Source organism: Dreissena polymorpha, chromosome 8, assembly GCF_020536995.1.
Source record: "Dreissena polymorpha isolate Duluth1 chromosome 8, UMN_Dpol_1.0, whole genome shotgun sequence".
Taxonomy (NCBI): domain Eukaryota; kingdom Metazoa; phylum Mollusca; class Bivalvia; order Myida; family Dreissenidae; genus Dreissena; species Dreissena polymorpha.
In genome coordinates this window covers 16113380-16132508 of record NC_068362.1, presented here as the reverse complement: position 1 = coordinate 16132508, position 19129 = coordinate 16113380, and the positions used below count along the sequence as shown (strand labels likewise).

Sequence of the window (19129 nt, the reverse complement as noted above, 5' to 3'; positions counted from 1 at the left end):
ATCATTCAATCTTGCATCAACATAATCGATTCAATGTAAGGGTGGCAGTACAATATGGTGAAACGCTTTTTTTCCGTGATGCGATGCACTAAAGCATGATATAGTTAGGCATACAAGAGAAATGAATATTTGCAGCTTACAATGAATTAAACCTCTGAAATTACAATAACATGAGTAATTGAACAATTGAGAATACAGTGCTGATCTGGATGATTGAAGTGTTTCCATTAAGACTTTATATAGCCACATAAGCATTTTTAATCGGTTCAGCAATAAAAAGCAAAAAGGTAACCATCAGTCAATATAAATATGGACCGTGCTCTGTGAACATGGGGATTAATGAATGTGCGTAAAGTGTCACTTAAGAGACACTTTCCGCTTTTACGGTATTTTTCGATTACAAAAAAGTCTCTTCTAAACAAACATTTAGTTAAGGCGGAAAGTGTTGTCCATGATTAGCTTGTGCGGACTTCACAGGCTAATCTTGGACGACACTTCACGCACATTCATTCAACCCCATTTTCACAGAGCACGGCTCATATATATTTAGGTAGATTCAAATATAAAACGCAACGTTCAATAGGTAACTGCAAGCTGTCTATTCAAAGTGATCGTTTAATCAATGCGGCTGCATGCAAAGTAACTTATTCACCATATACAAATCAACAACAATATAAAACATTTACATGGCCGCAATGTATTTGTTATGTTTTAACTTCGAAAATGCATTAATGAGATATAAGATCTACCACAAATGAACGTTTCGAATGCGTTCAATATATTAAGTGTGTGAATTAGCATTGTGTACACACCGGTCTTACTGACCTGTGTACTAACGCGAAATGAATTGTGGGTAGCACTTATTTAACGAATGAAAAGTGAAATCGAAAGTATTTTGTATTGTTACTAATCCGCGATGTGTGTATTTTAAAACCTTCACTACGACTTAATACAATGACAATACATTGATATAAATACATATAAATTCTGAAATTCCATAATTGTGATTGCAAATTGTACCTTTAAAATAAGGAACAATAGGCGGAAGTTGAGTTGGGTTGTTTATTGATCGTCGTTTCTCTTATTATACGCGTCCACTAGTGTCATAATAGTCGTAAATAAACGATAACAATGTTCATTACGGCATAACGAATGTTAAATATTTAACTTGAAAACAACAGATTTAAGTTGATACCGTATAGCCGGTAGCACATTCGAGGTATGAGGATTCGCAGTGTTGCCTAAGAACAAGTGTGAATGTTTGGATACATGAATTGCAAATATAACTACAAAGATTACCATCTTTTCAGCGGAAAAGAATTCATATGTACGTGTAATTGAATTCGATCAAAACATTCGGAAACGATTGATTTAAATTTGAAAGGTCGGACGCGTTAACCGCAGATAAACATCTTTTAAGCATAGGTTAAACTGGTTTCGCTTGCAACGAACATTCACAATGACGATGCAGCGAGAAAATATACAGTTATATGAAGGAATCTATATTACTTAACTGAACTATCCCAAAGTAAATACCAGTGCTGTAAAATGAATATCTTACTTTGATATTATCGCACCACATATGTTTAACTTCATATATTAAAAAGTGTGTGTTAGGCCGTCTAAATTCAGTATCAACATTGCACAACTGCAATGACAATTTTAAATATTGACAGTTAATTTAAAAGTTGCCTAAGCATTTAGATGGAAACATTTGTGAAAACATGGTGCTGTCGATTTGTCCTTAACACACGTGTGTAAAAATATATACATATATAATATAGTAATGGAACATCATGTACACATTAACTTTAAGCCAAAATCGCCTTTTTGTCATCATTACAAACATTTACGAATTCATATGAACAAATGTAATATAAAGTGTGCTCAGATGTCATCTATTTTCGAACAATGTATCTCTGAAAACATATGCTTTCCACTTTGTATCGCAAAACGTACGAATTCTGCGAAATAAATCGTTGTCTGGTAAACTTAAAACAAGTAAGCACACTTATTATAAATGTCCACGTATCAAACGATTGTTCATGATATATTTTTCCCTACTTCAACCTTGATATGAAGTGCACTGATACAAACTAGTTGAATGCATTTTAGATAATTCAAAACCAAGGATTTACGTGCGCCTCGTACGTGAAAGTTGAAGTGTTATCGATGTGCTATCGTTCAGATAAGATTCAAAAAGTTACCGCATCTAGTACACGATGAATGAGTCAGCAAGATTACTTTTTAATAATTCGAAGGTAGCTGATAGACGTCACATCGATATTAAAAACGAGTAGAGATTGGAATATATGTTTTGGGAGTTTTTTTCTTTTGAGTTAATGGAAGAATTTATTACAAAATCAAGAAGAAATTTTATTAGCTCTTGTGCTAGACAGAAATAAGCAGGGCAAAACTCATGTTTGCCATTACTCCAAACACGACGCCTTCGAAAGAAGAGACGTTGGATATAAGTGATCATACAGAAAGCGGTAACGTAACAAGCGCTCCAATTTTTACGAGTGACATTCTGGAAGAAAAAGTCTCCGAATGGTTGTGGAAAACAATACCCATTCCATTACTTTGTGTTGGACTAGCAGGAAACATCCTTACAATCAAAGTTTTGTTACGAATGGGAATACGAAGACAGCCAACTTTGACGTTTTTATTATTTCTCGCAGTGACTGACATGGTCGCACTTTTGACAGTGCTGCCAAGATATTGGATTCATTTCACGTTCAATTTTGATCTCAAACATGTAAGCAACGCAAATTGTAAGTTATATTATTTTTTCGTTTATGTATCCTTTCATTTTTCGTCTTGGATTTTAGTTGGCGTCTCCATAGAGCGTGCTGTCAAAACATATTTTCCACTACGATACAAAAACATATACACAACAAAGCGGGTGTTTATAGGTCTGTTCGTGACGTTGTTTCTCCTTTGTGGTATCAACATGCATTTCTTTTTTACAAACGGTATTAATGAGTATACAGAAGGTGAATGTGGATCATTATCTCCAGAATATTTCCATTTTGACGAATTCGTTTTTGTGTATATTGACTTGTGCGTTTCGAGTATCGTTCCCTTTCTGATTATGTTCGTGTGTAATATTTTGCTTATACGAGTTCTCCGAAACGCACAAAGACAGCGACCCAGTTTGATGCATGAAATGTTTGTACAACGCGCCAATCGGTTCAGTGTGAAGATGACAAAAATGCTTGTTGTTGGTACGGCCTACTTCATTACAGCTACGTTACCTCTGTGTATCTACTTTATTGTCGACTCGTACCTGCTTCCAGGATATGAAGAATCTAAAAACGCTTCAGCAATCGCTAGAATGGACCTAATTTGGACGGTCTGCTACTTGGTCGCATTGTCAAACTGCTGCGTAAACTTCTACCTGTACACAGCTATTAACGACAGATTCTACAAGGAATTCATGTCAATGCTGCGGTGTAAGCCAAGGTATGAATGATGCCTCATTTCATATGTTTGTAAATACACAAATAGCTATAATATATATGTATTATGTGTTGCATATTTTTACAGTGATATGGGTGTTGTTATAATGAAAAATTGTTTGAAATAAATAAATAGTATGTTTTATAATACACGACCACAAACGATTAAGGAAGAAATAATGGCACATGTATCATTCATTCTGAACAATTTTATCAAACAAATCCCCAAGTATATACTGTACGAATCAAAATTGTCATTATTTTTTTTAAATATTACATCCTTTTGAACGTGTGAAAAAGGTCACATTATGAACTGCAATCCCTCGTGAATTCATGACTACTCTATATATCACTCGTAAAATTCAGACACATTTACGATTCTGTACTTGCTAGCAGTGTCAATCGCGCAAAAATAAACAATTTCGCTCTTACGTTTTTCTTGTCTTAAATCAAAGGGAATTATTTAATCTATCAGCATGACACATACTCTTGCCGTCCTATGTGGTCTCGACTTCAAGTACTTCCTCGTTGAATGATATTGGCTATCAACGTTCGACTGATACTTAAGTCATGCTATATTGATACGCAATCGCAATCGTTTGGCTATCCATGCTTCAAGACTACTCCGGTGGTTATAATTAATGTACATAAGATATGATTTTACGCGTTATGCAATATCATTCCATGAATGATGAATCATTCAAAGTGAAGCGAAGTGTGAACTGGGTCAGGAACAATATTGTGAAACTTATATTTTTCTTATTAAAGTAAAATTCAGAATTTCGATTAAACCTCTGCTATTCGTTCATTTAAACTTCGATACGCATGTCAGCTATACAAATCCATAGAGACAAAATGCTCTGTATAAAATGGATAATTAGAATTAAAATGACATTGCTTTAGCTTGTTCTTTACTGGTAATGTTTTAATCCTTTCTTCTGTTGAAAGCATCCCTTTAAAAATATTGATCCAATATTGTAACAGTTTTGATCAGCTACCTTGTCTTTTACTGACCATTTCAAAGTTTATTTTCGGCCAAATGACCACGTTAACGCCCAAGTCATATATTTCGATTACATGGTGTAATTGAAGATAGTCGCAAGCAACATTTTGATGCAATCTAAGAGTTGCATTTATAAAGCGAGTTTTCTACTGGACGGAACGGTAATAGCGGGTATTATTATTAAAATGCTGATAATAAAGACACTCCAAAACATTTATTTTATATTTTTGATTAAAAAAAATACTCGAAACAAAATTGTCATGAGTGGGTACATGACTTCAAATAATGAAATTACCCATTCCTCTCCAATGGGACTATCTATGACTCATTTGTAGCGCTTACTTTGCATATCCGAATAATGAAGGACCGCATACTTTAAAATACATTTTGGATAATCAATTGACGATTAAACGTTCACTAAAATACAAAATTAGGCAATTATTTCCAAACCGGATAACATAAAACGAGTTTCGCCGCAAATGACACGTCAATAGCAAATGATCTGCAGTGTTGTTAATAAAATATTAGTGTTGTTAATAAAATATTCCCCCAAAACATACATAATATGTACTACAATTAAATAGTAAAGCATATTTGTTTCAATATCCATTAAATAATCCTTAAATCATTTTCAGGTTACGTCGAGCTAGCGTTTACACCACAAGAATGTCAAACAGCACACGCCATAGATCGGAGACAAGTCAGGGAATAGAGCTTTCTCTATCTGAGGAAGGAACCATAGATGCGGCCGATCGCAATACGGGGCCGCTGTAAGTTTATCAGTGAAGAATACGCGCTAGCATGCCGATGGCAACAAGGCCGGGCGCAATTAGGATTTTTCATAAGTTTTTCGGTGGAGAATACCCGCGACGAAGCCGATCGTAACAAAGAACAATCATACCATACTTCTATCGTTATAAATATATAATGTACGTCTGTGTTTTCCAATGACATGCCTGTACATTAAAAAAGAATTTCAAGTATATAATAAAACACCAAAAGTAGACATCGGATTTGATTGAAGATTTACATGCCTGTGGAAATGTGTATTTTGTCCTTTGTTAGCTTTTGCAACTTTCATGTGATTTTATAATAGTTTGTCCTGCGTATGCTGTCGTTTTGAAAAATAAATCTATATATGGACGCACAAGAGTTTTAAATATGTGTGGTTATGATATGTACAAACGTATGATATGTACCTTACATGTGTATTATTTATTGTTGTCAATAATAATTGGTTTTTGTTTAAACTATGGTGATTGGATTTAAGGCAACGAATGTGTGCATAATATAAATAAACCTTAACCTCTTAAGTTTTGCATATTAAGTTTGTGATTGGTTTGCATCATGTGAAACGTGACATGTAACATACATATGTATTTTTAAAGTATTGTCAATAATAACTGGTTTAAAATTACATTGCCCCACCAGAAAAGGACACTGGCACTTGTCCTCTTATATAAAAGTTTGGAGCTTTTCAATCGATCAGTCAAAGAAACATCTTTATTCGGTGATGATCCTCTTCTCCGTGTTGGTGTTTGAGGCAGCATTAATCGGCGTTTCTTCATCAGATAGAGACTGCTCTATACCTTGGCTGGTGTCAACAGCATTGCGACAAGTGGTGTTTAAGTGTTTTGTAGTGTAGACACAAGCTCGCCGCAAACTGAAATGTAATGCAAACTAATTAGATAAAACACATTCAGTTGTTTTTTCAAAGACCATTTAAGGGCATTGTTCACACGTACATGTACTCGTTTATAGAAAGCTTTATCATCCGGTATATGAGTCCTTCTTAATGACAGTATTGTGTTAATAACTTGCAGATAATTTTTGCTACATTACAACTTTGTTTTTGTTTCGTGTATTTGTAACACAAACAAGTTATCGTCTAAGCTTCTTACAGGGACACGTTCATATATTTTCGTTTAATTTGAGCATTATCACTGACAAACTACACGTACAAAAGTGTAATACTTGGAATAGGTTTAAATCATGAAAGTGACAAGGAAACAAATGGGCACACGCTTGGGATCGAACCCTGGACCTATAGAAAAAAAATAAAACGTTATCTCTACACAAAGCAGATTTTTATGAAATGTAGCTAGACTTTTTATGTCCGTAATACACGCTTATGAAAATGTATCGATGACAAGAGTAATAAATGCTTAATAAATTGTACGATTGTGTTAACAGAACATATATTTTAAACACTTCTCAGTCAAGAGTGTTGGTTTGCTAGGTTGGATAGGCATAATACATTATTTTTGAATTGTTGACATTTTTTGCTTGTTGCTAAACTGTTGGACATTTGGTGATATGCCATAAATATAGGAGCATGTGCCAAATTTAAGAATATTTATTTGTAAAGCCAATAATGTAAAAAAAAACAATGAAGAGAAATCCTCTTATTCAAATACAAAGTTCGAATATATTTATTCCAATGGGATGCACAATTTATAAGATAATAATTTTCATAGAACAAGAACCTTGTTATTTTATTTCCACACCTTGTTGTTAATCTGATTGTTTTCGTGATGTTGACTATATGCAATGAAATTACAATAACACACCTGTACACCATGCACATTAAGATTTAGTGTAGGATGCAGTCTCAATCATAAGTGTGTTTTTTGGGAGTGTATGGAATGACTTAAGTTTAAGTTTAAACTTCAGGCGTTGTGCGGTTTATTTATTCTACGTAGGCGCGATTGAATAGCTAAGGCTTGTCACACTCTACATGTGTACATCCGCTAAAAATGGTTACAAGATAGAAGTAGAAATTACCTACGTATCTTGGTTTTTAATGTTACTGTTAGTAAAATAGTGTATTTAATTCCCTCATATGAACGTTGAATACATACATACAAACTGAGAAATATTGTATATATGTACCTAAGCAATTGTTTCGGAAGCAGTTTTATTTTCACAGTAACAAATACAATGTATTTAGAATTTCTGTTACAATTGCTGTAACAATCCATAGTACTTTCATATAATTGTATCGGCACAGTGTGCATTCACTTCAATTGCAAATTGCATTGGCATGCAAATAACATATCCGTGTAGGCAAGTAACCAATATAAAAAGATCGAACCTTGTCCTTGGCTGACATCTAAGCAGTGCTCTAAATTCTTGGTAAAATCTTTCATTTAACGCCGTGTACAAGTAGAAGTTCACACAATAGTTTGATAGGCAAATCAAGTAACACACCGTCCAAACAAGGCCCATTGTAGCCATTGCAGCTTCATTATAGGATTGAGTGTAGCGCGGCTTTAGGTACGACTCAATAATGAAGTATATGCAAAGAGGAGCCGTAGCAAAAATAAAGTATGTAGTGCATACCACAAGCATTTTTGTCATTTTGACACTAAACATGTTCGCCCTTTGCACATAACGGTCATGCATCATACTAGGGCGTTGTTTTTGTGACTTCCGGAGGATTCGAATGAGAAAGATATTGCACAAAAGCATAATAAGAAAAGGTATTAAACTTTCCACACATAAGTCTATGTATACATAGATAAACTCGTCGAATATTTTATCTTTTTCAGTCAATGATCCACATTCAAGTTTGTCGTTGATTCCGTTTGTTATGAAAAAATGGACATTTAGAAGGATTAATAGGAACAATGTTATAAAAAGTCCTATCTGTACCCGTTGTCGTGTGTACCATCGCTTATATTTGAATGGAAAATGTGTTTTGATGGCACGCTCAATGGACACACCAACTAATATCCAGGACGAATATTGCATGGATAAATACACAACAAAATAATACAGTTTGCAATTTGCACTGCTAACAAGTTTTAGATCAAAATTAAACGTGTATAACATCCAATATCTCGGCAATACTGTCAAAAGTATGACCGTATCTGTTATAGATAAGAACATTAAAAACGTAAGGGTAGGTTGTCTTCGTAATCCAAGTCGATTAAGTACTGTAATTGTTAACACATTTCCAGTGATTCCAACACAAAATAGCACGACAGGTATTGTCTTCCAAAGCCATTCCGATACAATTCCTTCAATATTTTGATTGACAGATGATGTGTTTTGCGTTGGTTTGTCTGTCCCTTCTGTGAAACTTCTCGTAGTTTGAGAGGTATTAAACATCCTATATTCGGGTTTCTCTAACACTCAAGTATTCAAGTAGTATCCGATGTATATATGTTATCAATGCGTTGCTTGTAATTGCTTAATCTATTCGTGTTCTTTTTATCTTCATTGTAAGCTGAAGGCTCTTTTAACTAACAATTATTCCCTGCGTTTAACATTGTCGACCATTATTCAATAACTGTATACACAAACGTTCGAAAGCGGAATAACTTCCTTTTTGAAGAAACGCATACATTACACTTCATGTTTCAATGGACGTGTGCTTTCGAAATATGAACAATGTTACGTGAAGTTTAAATGGGAAGAATGATAGTTAAGGCTCCTGGTCTTTCTTGTTAAATGCGTATGTGTTTATGGTTGCGCGGTTAAGCGCGTATGTACATAACCGGGATATATGCTAGTTTATTTAAATAAACGAAAAACCAACATGATATAATAACTGATTTATATGGGAAAATAATCTTAACGGTTTAAGCCTGTAATGAACTTAATTACTGTGTACTATCGCCTTAGTTCGTGCATTTCCGTCACCACGATCGGTCTCCGATTATGTGCGTAAACTAACGATAACTTGATCCAAATCAAACCAAGATAACGGTCGTGATAGTAAGCTAACAAAAGCAAATGGTTCTGTGGTGTAAAGGTACACCATCCGCCAAAAACTCGAGATGTCCGGTACCAAATACTGCGTAAAGCTTACTTTTAAAATCAACGTTTGTTAGCTATTATTAGCAGATATGCTATTACAAAAATATCGTTGTTCAATACTTTATATGACAATGCACTTTTATATAAAGAGTTTTATCAAGTCCATTTTATTTCTCAAGGCAAAATGTAACCCTTCTTAAACATTGTAGAAATCGTATTTAAAAGTCCAAGATATCGATGAGTAATTCCTTCCTTATCACTGTAGGTACCAGTAACCATCTGGTCTAATAAGCTTTGAATTGATTATCAACTATCCATCCTTTTCAAATATTAACATACGTTTGCAGAATTAAACTCTTCTGTATGAAAACCGTGTAACTCTGAATATCAATGACTAGGTAAGCAATATGAACTAAGCAATATGAATGATTTCTTGACCGATAGCTTTCGTTATCAAAATGTATACTACATGTAATTCATACTTGTAAGCATTATATGATACTTGTATGTTAATACGATTTGTTTCTTAAGTTAATTCAACATCTTAAATTCTCAACTGCAACATATTTATGCCATATTGATTAGTTAACTCGTTGCTGCCCTTTTTTCGTGAAACTTAACTATTTTTATATTGAAATCATATACAATGTTTATGCTTATAGATTGTACCAACCTACTCTAAGTCGTTTTTTTAAGTCTAAAGATTTGTATCTGTTCAGTTTTTTTACTGAGAGAAAATACCACACATTAATGCTTATATTTTCTTTATTCTTCTTATTAATTACATATCATATATTTAATGCATAAATAAACACCAAATAAGCATTGCTTGATTAAAATTGATGTTCATAAGAGTGGAATGTGTACTCAAATAATAATGAAAAACAAATAAGGTCATATAACGGTAAGAAATTTAGAATGTCAGAGAAACCTTATTGTTCGGTTATTATTTTTAACTTCGATTCTGAATGCAGAATACCATTGTTATAGGAAATGAATAAGATAAGAGCATACACTCATAAAATTATATTAGAGTTCTCAAACAGTTTCTTTCTTTTTTATTAAGTTAAACAATCATTTACCGAATTTGGGGAGGCTATAAGCAGTAGGACTACTTGGTGGAACCATTAAATAAAACATACCGTATACCATCGCCCCTTCTTTAACGAATACCCAACATGGCACGTGGTTTTATCATGTTCCGATAAATAGAAAATATCAAGTGTAAAAAGTGCAATTTATTTGTAATACTGTTTAATGAAAATAATCTAGTTACAAATTAAAATTAAAGTCCTTATTGTTTGTGAGATCACTTGTTAAAACGTAACATTCGGTTTTTCTTTATTTACAAACTTTCAAATAATTTCACCATTAGAGCACCTAAACACTTACAGTATTAGTTTACAAAGATCAATTCGTGTTAGATGTCCCATTATATGTTTTTGAAAGCACCAATAAGACACTTTACAATAGTAAATATCATGAACAGCTTTTGTTTACTTTAATTTTTAAAAGACCGAAGACAAAATTAAAACCAGTGACACAGCTCTGAAATAAACGGTATAAACCAGTAAGTGTGTACTCCCGTTTTGATGTTCAAAGCGAACGTGTAGAGCAGCAAAATTCTTGGCAAAAAACAAATAATAAACGACCGTGTCAGTAACTGCTAAGAACAATAAAAACGTCAATGCTTTCTGCCTTCGTAGTCAAGAGTCGTAGTAATAACTTGATTTCAAAGATGTTTAATACTAGTCTAACATGAGATACAAGCTTTATGCACTTGTTCGACAGTTGATGCCTCTTTTCAATTATAATCACCTCATTTCTGGCATTGATTTAGCTTGTGAGGGACTAGAAAGCATTCCATACGTAAGTGCTGATTAATGTAGTATGGTTTATCAACATTGTTACTTTAGATTCTAATTCAGTTTTGTTACGAAGTACAATAACGTAGACGTTTAATGTTTCATTATTAAACATTCTGTGTTCTCGTTTACAATGTAAACTATCCACCTACGCAATCATTTTGCAAGGACAATGCTTATTGCGTCAAACGGTCGCGTCGAAGTTTAAAAACATTTCTTAATTTTAAGAAGTGGGTCTTTCCGCCTTAAACAATAGAAATATAGATTGGCACATTCCAGGCATTTTGCTATATCATGTTACGTTGATAAGATCCGCGGTCTGTGAAAAAAGGGGTTTAGTGCAGTGTCGTCCCAGATTAGCTTGTGATGTCCGCACATTCTAATAAAGGACGTCACTTTCCGCTTTTACTGTTTTGTTTGTTAATAGGAATACTCTTCTTGACGAACATCCAGTTTAGGCGGAAACAGTTGTCCTTGATTTGCATATGCAGACTGAACACGCTAATCTGGGACGACACTTAACCCACATGCACTTAACCCCCTTTTTGTAGGTGATCATTTTGTAGTGAGTTTGTCACTTTGTTTAAGTTTTTTTCATAAAAACCCTTCAATTTTAGGAAAATGTTTTTGTTATTGTAATATGAGTCAAAGTAATTTTATAATGGGAAGTATATAAAGCGAGAAAGATGGTGAACAAATACTTAAAAACATAACAAGATGACTATAATTGGACTAACATATCGTGAATCATCCAAATCTGCTAGAATTAAACATGTGTGTTAGTACTAAGTCCTACGGACTCCGTGTAATATTCGGAAAACTAGAACTCTGATTTATCGATCGGTCGTCTAATCATAAAGTAATTTCCGTTTTCTATGAAGTGTAAAGTTTCAATCAAAACCTAATATTGTAATTAATTCCCATTGGCACATGCAAAAATAAAATGCAACATGCAAATTGAAATTTGTTTAATCATTATCTGATTGCAGATGAAGTATCTTTTCAAAACGGTGATATTTCGATAATATTTCAAGTCGACGAACCTAACTTTGTTGTTTCATTTATCCATTTTAATTTAACGTAACAAATTAGGCATTAATGTACTTCTATGGATTATTTATTAATAAATGCGTCCATGCATACTGAAGACAAAGATTCGTGTTAGTTCTAAACAATAGTAAATACAATGGCATTTCAAATATGCATGAAAATCCTAAAACGAACAGACACATCCGCATATGATATGACGTATTTGTGTAAATTAGCTTCCACAACTACAAGCACACTTACGAACTATTGGACTATCCCATTTGCATCACCCCGCTACAATTATTGTCGCGGTTGATTAATCACGTTGGCAAGTGCTGCGTAAAAGTTGTGGGTGTTACACGTTTGAAGTAAACATCGTGCAGTTGGAAATTGATTGTTTTATTTAGATGATACACCAGCAACACTTGATACATTAAGTGGATACTTGTACATAGTTATACAAAGTTGTTTCTTATGATCATTCGCAAATTCCAAATAGAACTCCACACTTTATCTTTGACCTTATAAGGTCTTTGAACCATCCACTAATGACATGTTATTTACATTTAACCGTTTCTTCTAGCATCGACACCGTTCGCTTCATCTCTTTTTTAATTTATATTTATGCAAAAACACCACCCAATCACACATTAACATTGATCAGGTTTGTAAAATTTCAAAGGGGCTTTTAATTTTCAACTAGATGTAACACTGTCTTGTAACAGTAAGATTTCTTACCACAACAGATTGAAGCCACCAACACGAGGAATGCGTGTTCATCAAACACAACGTCTAGTTATTGGCTGATTTGTTAAACTACTTCCGGATGCTGTCACACAATTCTACACAACACGGTAGAACGATTGTTTACGTTATACGATGCACTTTAGCTACGCTGACATTTTGAATAAACGTTCCATAACGTCGAAAGTGCCTATACAGCTTAATCATGTTACATCTTAACGATGCATTTGATCTGGCAGAACAATAATGCAAAGTACATGTTCTGGATGACTGAAGGGTTTCAAATAATGCATATTGATGCCACATTTGAATTATTAACGAAGCCAAAAGGGCACTGTATGCCGAATGAAATATGAGCTTAGATAGCATCGTGCATAAAACGCAACTGTGAATGAGCAACTGCAATCAGTTAACTTTGAAATACGATCAATATACATACATGTATATGATCTGTGTTGGTATGTTTTATCTTCTATTAAATTGGTAGGTGTTAACTTAAAAATCAATATATCCCAACTGCTATCTAAAGGCTGATAAAAATATTATACAAACGAGGGGCAAAGTATGGCATTATACCATTCGCGGGTGATGATTGATTAAAGTATGAGTTACCTTTGGGTGTTGGTTGTTTAAAGTATGAATTACCTTTGAAAACCAACACATTGTATTTAACATTTGAAAAGTAAACTAGTGTAATCTAGAGATGCACTTTCGTTACCTCACAATAAAACCGTTGTTTCTTTTTTATCGACAACTTTTTGCTTTGGGAGTGTTTTATATAAACGATATTGCTTGATGGTTAACCATTAGTCTGGCAAATTTGTTTTAATCTGTTTTATAATAGATACTGTAATTGGGAATCTGGTTAATGATTGTGCATTGTTCATCACCGTAGAGTCAAGCTATTGTTCTTGCAACACTTTAAAGTTATTGTTAAGTCATTTTACAACTCTGGTGTATTGCCATTGCTTTCTACTCACCACAGAAACTGAAAAAATGATATCATCACAATTACCACCTGGCCACGCGCATTATTAAACAGTATATAAACAAACATACAAAACATTTGTCACATTGCCACATGTGTTTACTAAAATACGTTGTTGTGTAAGCATTGCATAAACATGATTGGCGAACTTTGATGGTACTGAAAGACCGCTTAAGAAATTACAAAATAAAAGTGTATTTGTAGCTAAACTATTTCAAACAAAACAAGAGCTGTGTTTGTAAAACACAATGCCCCATACTGCCCCGCTTTGAAGCAGCACGGCAGCTATTTTAGAAAAAAAATGACCCTTGAACGCGTATGCTGAACTTGACTTTGACCTTTCACCACTCAAAATGTGCAGCTCCATGTGATACACATGCATGCCAAATAACAAGTTACTATCTTCAATATTGCAAAAGTTATGACCAAGGTTAAAGTTTTGGGACAGACACATCCATACAATGACAGACAGACAGACAGACAGACAGACAGACAGACAGACACATACAGTGACAGACAGACAGGCAAAAAACAAAATATATACCGATCATTCGATCCGGGGGCATAAAAACTGATGCACACTTCTTTATTGAATCCTCATTTGTGACTGACCATAAAGAGTACCAATAAAATATACATCAAAATCAATAATTAATATTTACAAGCGCATACATATTTAAAGACAACCGGACAACCTGATAAGCAGTATTCATTTCACAGGCGTTTAAAGACATTTGTTCACTAAATATGAAATAAATGGTTCTCTCTAGAGCTTGTAATTGTACGCACTGAAATCTATTTTGTTGGAAAAAAAACAATAGTTCGGTTAAGTAGATTTTACAGTGTTGTCAAACAGTAAGACCTTCTACCACATCAAGTTGAAGCAACCAACACGGAAAATGCGTTTTCATCAAATATTACGTCTTGTTTCTGCTTAATTTGTAAAACTGCTTCCGGATATTGTATGGATAGTCTGCACAACAGGTAAAACTCAACTGTGAATGAGCAACTGACACGCGTTAACTTTGAAATGCGTTCAATATACAAGCATGTGTTTTTAATGTCTGATTGGTAGTGCTCTTATTAAAAACCCATTGTAGCGTTGATGGCTAAACGGATCGCTCCCGTTAAAAACCGATTATAGACGTTCATGACGGCTAAAGGGATCGGTCCACTGTATAGAGGTTTACATTTGTGTTTGTGTGTGTGTGTCCTACACAAGAACAAAGCGCTGTAGGCGCTGAAGGCCTGGGGCTGGATTTAGAGTGCTTGGGAAGAAGTATTGTCCGAATTTCTCCCTTTTTCCGACTTTATACGGATTGGCCCTAGCGGTTGAGTGCAGAGTTTAGAGACTGTAAGAAAAGAAATATTTGTGTATATACTACAATGTACATATACGGTGGAGGACTACACGGTACTGGTGGTGGAAACGATAACCTTTTGTTCAAGTATACAGATCTGGTAGAGGTTCGTCTACATAGGCGGTGGAGATTTACAACAACAACAACAACAACAACAACATGGCCGCAAAAAATGTTATTGTTGGCGTCAAATAAATCACTTTCAATATCCTAAAATAGCTTTTTATTTCATTATTAACAGATCATGAAAACACTGATACTTCCTTTGCAATGTGCATACAAAAGAACATCCACTTACCCTGATAAAGTGATATCGCATGAATATGTAAATAATAAAAACGCTGCTAAGCAATTTTGCTTCAATAATATTTTTTTACATTTTTTATGACACTGTCATGTGATATAGTAATGTTCTGTATCAACAAGGCGGGTTATTGAGATCTGCGAAGAACTACTTTTATTGTGCATGAATTAAGTGGTAAAGCGGACTTTTGTGAATTTGGATTTTGGCAGCCAGCCAATTCGGATAGGCTCAGAAATTTGTATCATTAATATGGCCTTGGGGCTACGCCACCAGTCCAAACACAAGTATGTGTTGATGTATGTATGTTAATGTTATATAAAGTTGGTATTTGTCAATCAGTAATTAAGGAAATCATAATGCAGACATCTAATGATTAAGTAATCCAGGATTGCTTATGAATATTTAAGCGACCAACATTCTGATTATCCGACAGAAAATTATGATTTCAACGAGACGCATTTTAAATTGCATAAGGTCCGAAAGGTTGGCGTCAATGCCTGTAATATTTATGTTGTACTCAATTTATTTTGTAACGTAACGAATATTTGGAGCATTATTGAATAATTATTATAATCGAAATTTTAATCAAGGCAATAGCCCACATTGCATACAATCTTCAAAAAGCAGTCACGACTAGACCATCATTTCATTGCCTCGGGTATAAAACGTCAATAAGTGTCGGACACTCCGTGTTTTATCATACTTGATGACTCCTTGTTTATTTACGTATCATAAGCGTCAAACATCGGTTAATTTCGTATGTTTTCGTCATGTGTCCGTTGCATACGTCATATGTACGTTGCAATTGTTAGACATGTGACTACACACGGCCAGAATGTGCACACGTTACACTGGACTGTTTCATAGTTCATATATGTTTTTTGACTAAGGTAACTACTAACTAGACAGTACCACGCACACAGCCAGATATAGAGGCACACACTGTGTTGTTGTCGCGGGGCGGCCCCGGCCGTTACGCCGCATTTAGCTTGTAGTTCAGAATATTTTACGAACATTGGAAAGCGTTATATTAGAAATAAATCAACGCAAATAAATCGCTATGAACCCTGCAATAGAGTTGCGTACGTTTATTATGTTTCAAAGACTACGTGACAATTTCAGTGGCATTAGTAGGTGTGGCGCATACAGGAATGCTGTTGTATAATTGCAATTAACACCTCAATTATTCTACCAATGCAAATGGACATTGGTTGTTACATTGTCGGTACGAGAAGTCTAATAATAGTACAATTCAAAGGATTATTCGAGATTATAACAAATATTATGAAGCCTTCGTTATTTCTTACAAAATTAAAGAAAATGAGGCTAACACTGAACAGAATGGTCTAAATGATTCCTTTACAAATAATTTCATAATAAAATCATACTTATATACACAATGTTATGTGCGTATATCAGGTATGGAATAAACGTGATCGCCTCCGAATCAAACTATAAAGTAGTTAATAAGCATGCCCTAAACGCTTCAATTCTCTACGTATCTCTCTGAAATTTAATTGATGTATTTGTTGGTATGTTATTAGGTATGGTATTTGTTTTGTTATAAGCCTTAATTAACATGTAGATAAATAAGATCGCACTTTTTTAATTTGTCTTCTTATCAAACCAGAATAGACTTTTCAAAGAAGGTTTCCTCCATTCACTAAATGTATTTTATCGACTAACTTGATTATTAAAAACAATCCTTAACAGATGAGAAGTAAAAACGTGACTCCTTGTCCAGCTGGAAAATAAAATAAATACACTAATTTCGAACATCAATAATTAAAATCCACTAATATAATTTCTTAAAAAAATGCATTCTTCAACAAATTTGCCTCATTGGCGCCTTTAATTATACAGATCTGAAATGTTGGTCTCGTGTATGGCCTACAATACCGTTTTAAACAGCTCGACAAGAGTGATGCCTGCTCTCTTAAGTCGTGAGTTCCATTCCTGTTCGGTACTGTGATCTTTCACACAAGTGTCACTTGCTCACAGATTGGCAAATTTGCAATTTATCATAAATTACGTTACCTAAAATATATCTGTTTACTTGATGAAATATGAACATACTTAATTGATACAATAACAAAGCATATTAGAATAAACGATCTGGCTTATATGAAGGCACACGAACAACATCTAGTAGCTGCTCAACATTGCTTTATTGATAATCGATAGATTCCAGCTCAACATTCGCTAAGCATCGTTGTAAGCGCAATGCTGCATCTATATCATTTTATATGTGACGAACGCATTACTAGAATTTATCCATACTGGCGGAAGATTTCTACAACATTTGATTTGCAGTTGATAAAGGTTAAAAGGTTAAAACCTGGGTTAAACAGCTAAATAAGGCGAGGTATGTAAGAGGCTCTTTTTGAAAAAACACACTGTAATTCGAAATTATACGTATCACACTTAAAAGATGTTGGTAAAGCAGTGCGCAACACATATGCTTGTTCAAGTCACAGGGTAGCAAAGCATTTACCACACTAACCACATGCCTCGCGAGCCACCCCTCCGTTTAAAAAAACGTCAATAATTGTGCATACTGACTCGTGTTGTCTGAATATGCGGATTTGAAAATATTTATGAGATTGTCGAAACGTTAATTTTGTGTTGGAATTGTAAGTCTGTAAACGTAGAGGTCAAAGATATGTTTCCGGTTTAATTGTTTGTCCTTTTCTGATGTTAAATAAGAGTCTAGATTTATCATAGCAAATGTGATGCCTGTTGATCATTAAACATTTTGGTTAATAAATCTTAACAGATGTGGTACATATTAGACAGCCATGCAAACATCTAAAGAATAATCGTACCAGGGTTTTACATACAAATATTAATCTAAATATATACATGATAGCAATTGAATAACTGAAACTAAGCAACGATAACACATTGTCGTTATCTAGGCGAGCAGCTAGGTCTTAAAAATGAGCACCGAGTTAAGTCGAGACCTTGAGCGAAATTTAATACCAAATAAACGCTTTCTTTCGGATCACTGTTGTGTGGGTGGCACATAAGAGGCTAAAAAAGCATGCAATTATACGGGCAAAAGCTCTCAAATTTTTAAGGGGAGCTAACCACTGAGCATCTACAGCGTCCGGTGTTTACTAGTCAGAATTCGTGACGCATTTTCCATTCGCTCTCAGACAGCTGTTTTACGTGTGATCATGGGCAATATTCTGGTGAGATTTGATTGTTATCCATCAGCAACACATTTATTCACAAAATTTAACGATATTCCGATGAAATTTTTAGTCTTTTAGCTTATTTTAAACGTATTTACACCGCGTCTGCTCGCATCCCGAATGGTTACACATCACTATATAAAGTTTAGGCCTAAAACCACAGAATCTAATACGGTTGAATTTTCGTACCAAAATCTTTCGAAACAAATATCCCAGATTCGAAATTAACAACAAAAACTTGACATTTATAAAATGTCTGCATCATTTATCAAACTTTAAGATATTTGTTGGTTTTCCGTTTTTAGAAGCTGTACTGCCAAGGCAAGAGCTGAGCATCACACACGCCATTCTATCGATCAACACTGCCAGTTTTGGCTTCCAGAAATCAAAAAAGGAGGGATTCCTGAACTATC

General features: G+C 34.3%; 2 protein-coding genes across 2 annotated transcripts; one reads left to right on the top strand and one right to left on the bottom strand.

Annotated features, from left to right (window-relative positions):
* Positions 1–891: 891 nt before the first annotated feature.
* On the top strand, positions 892–5777 carry LOC127841818 (probable G-protein coupled receptor 139). The gene is made up of 2 exons (XM_052370926.1): positions 892–3465; positions 5100–5777. Exons 1-2 carry the CDS (start codon positions 2420–2422, stop codon positions 5236–5238), a joined length of 1185 nt encoding a protein of 394 aa, XP_052226886.1. The 5' UTR covers positions 892–2419; the 3' UTR covers positions 5239–5777.
* A 46-nt stretch (positions 5778–5823) lies between these two features.
* Positions 5824–9594, bottom strand: LOC127841819 (histamine H2 receptor-like). The gene is made up of 2 exons (XM_052370927.1): positions 7559–9594; positions 5824–6127 (listed from the first exon to the last, which is right to left on the bottom strand). Exons 1-2 carry the CDS (start codon positions 8575–8577, stop codon positions 5968–5970), a joined length of 1179 nt encoding a protein of 392 aa, XP_052226887.1. The 5' UTR covers positions 8578–9594; the 3' UTR covers positions 5824–5967.
* Between the last annotated feature and the right edge of the window lie 9535 nt (positions 9595–19129).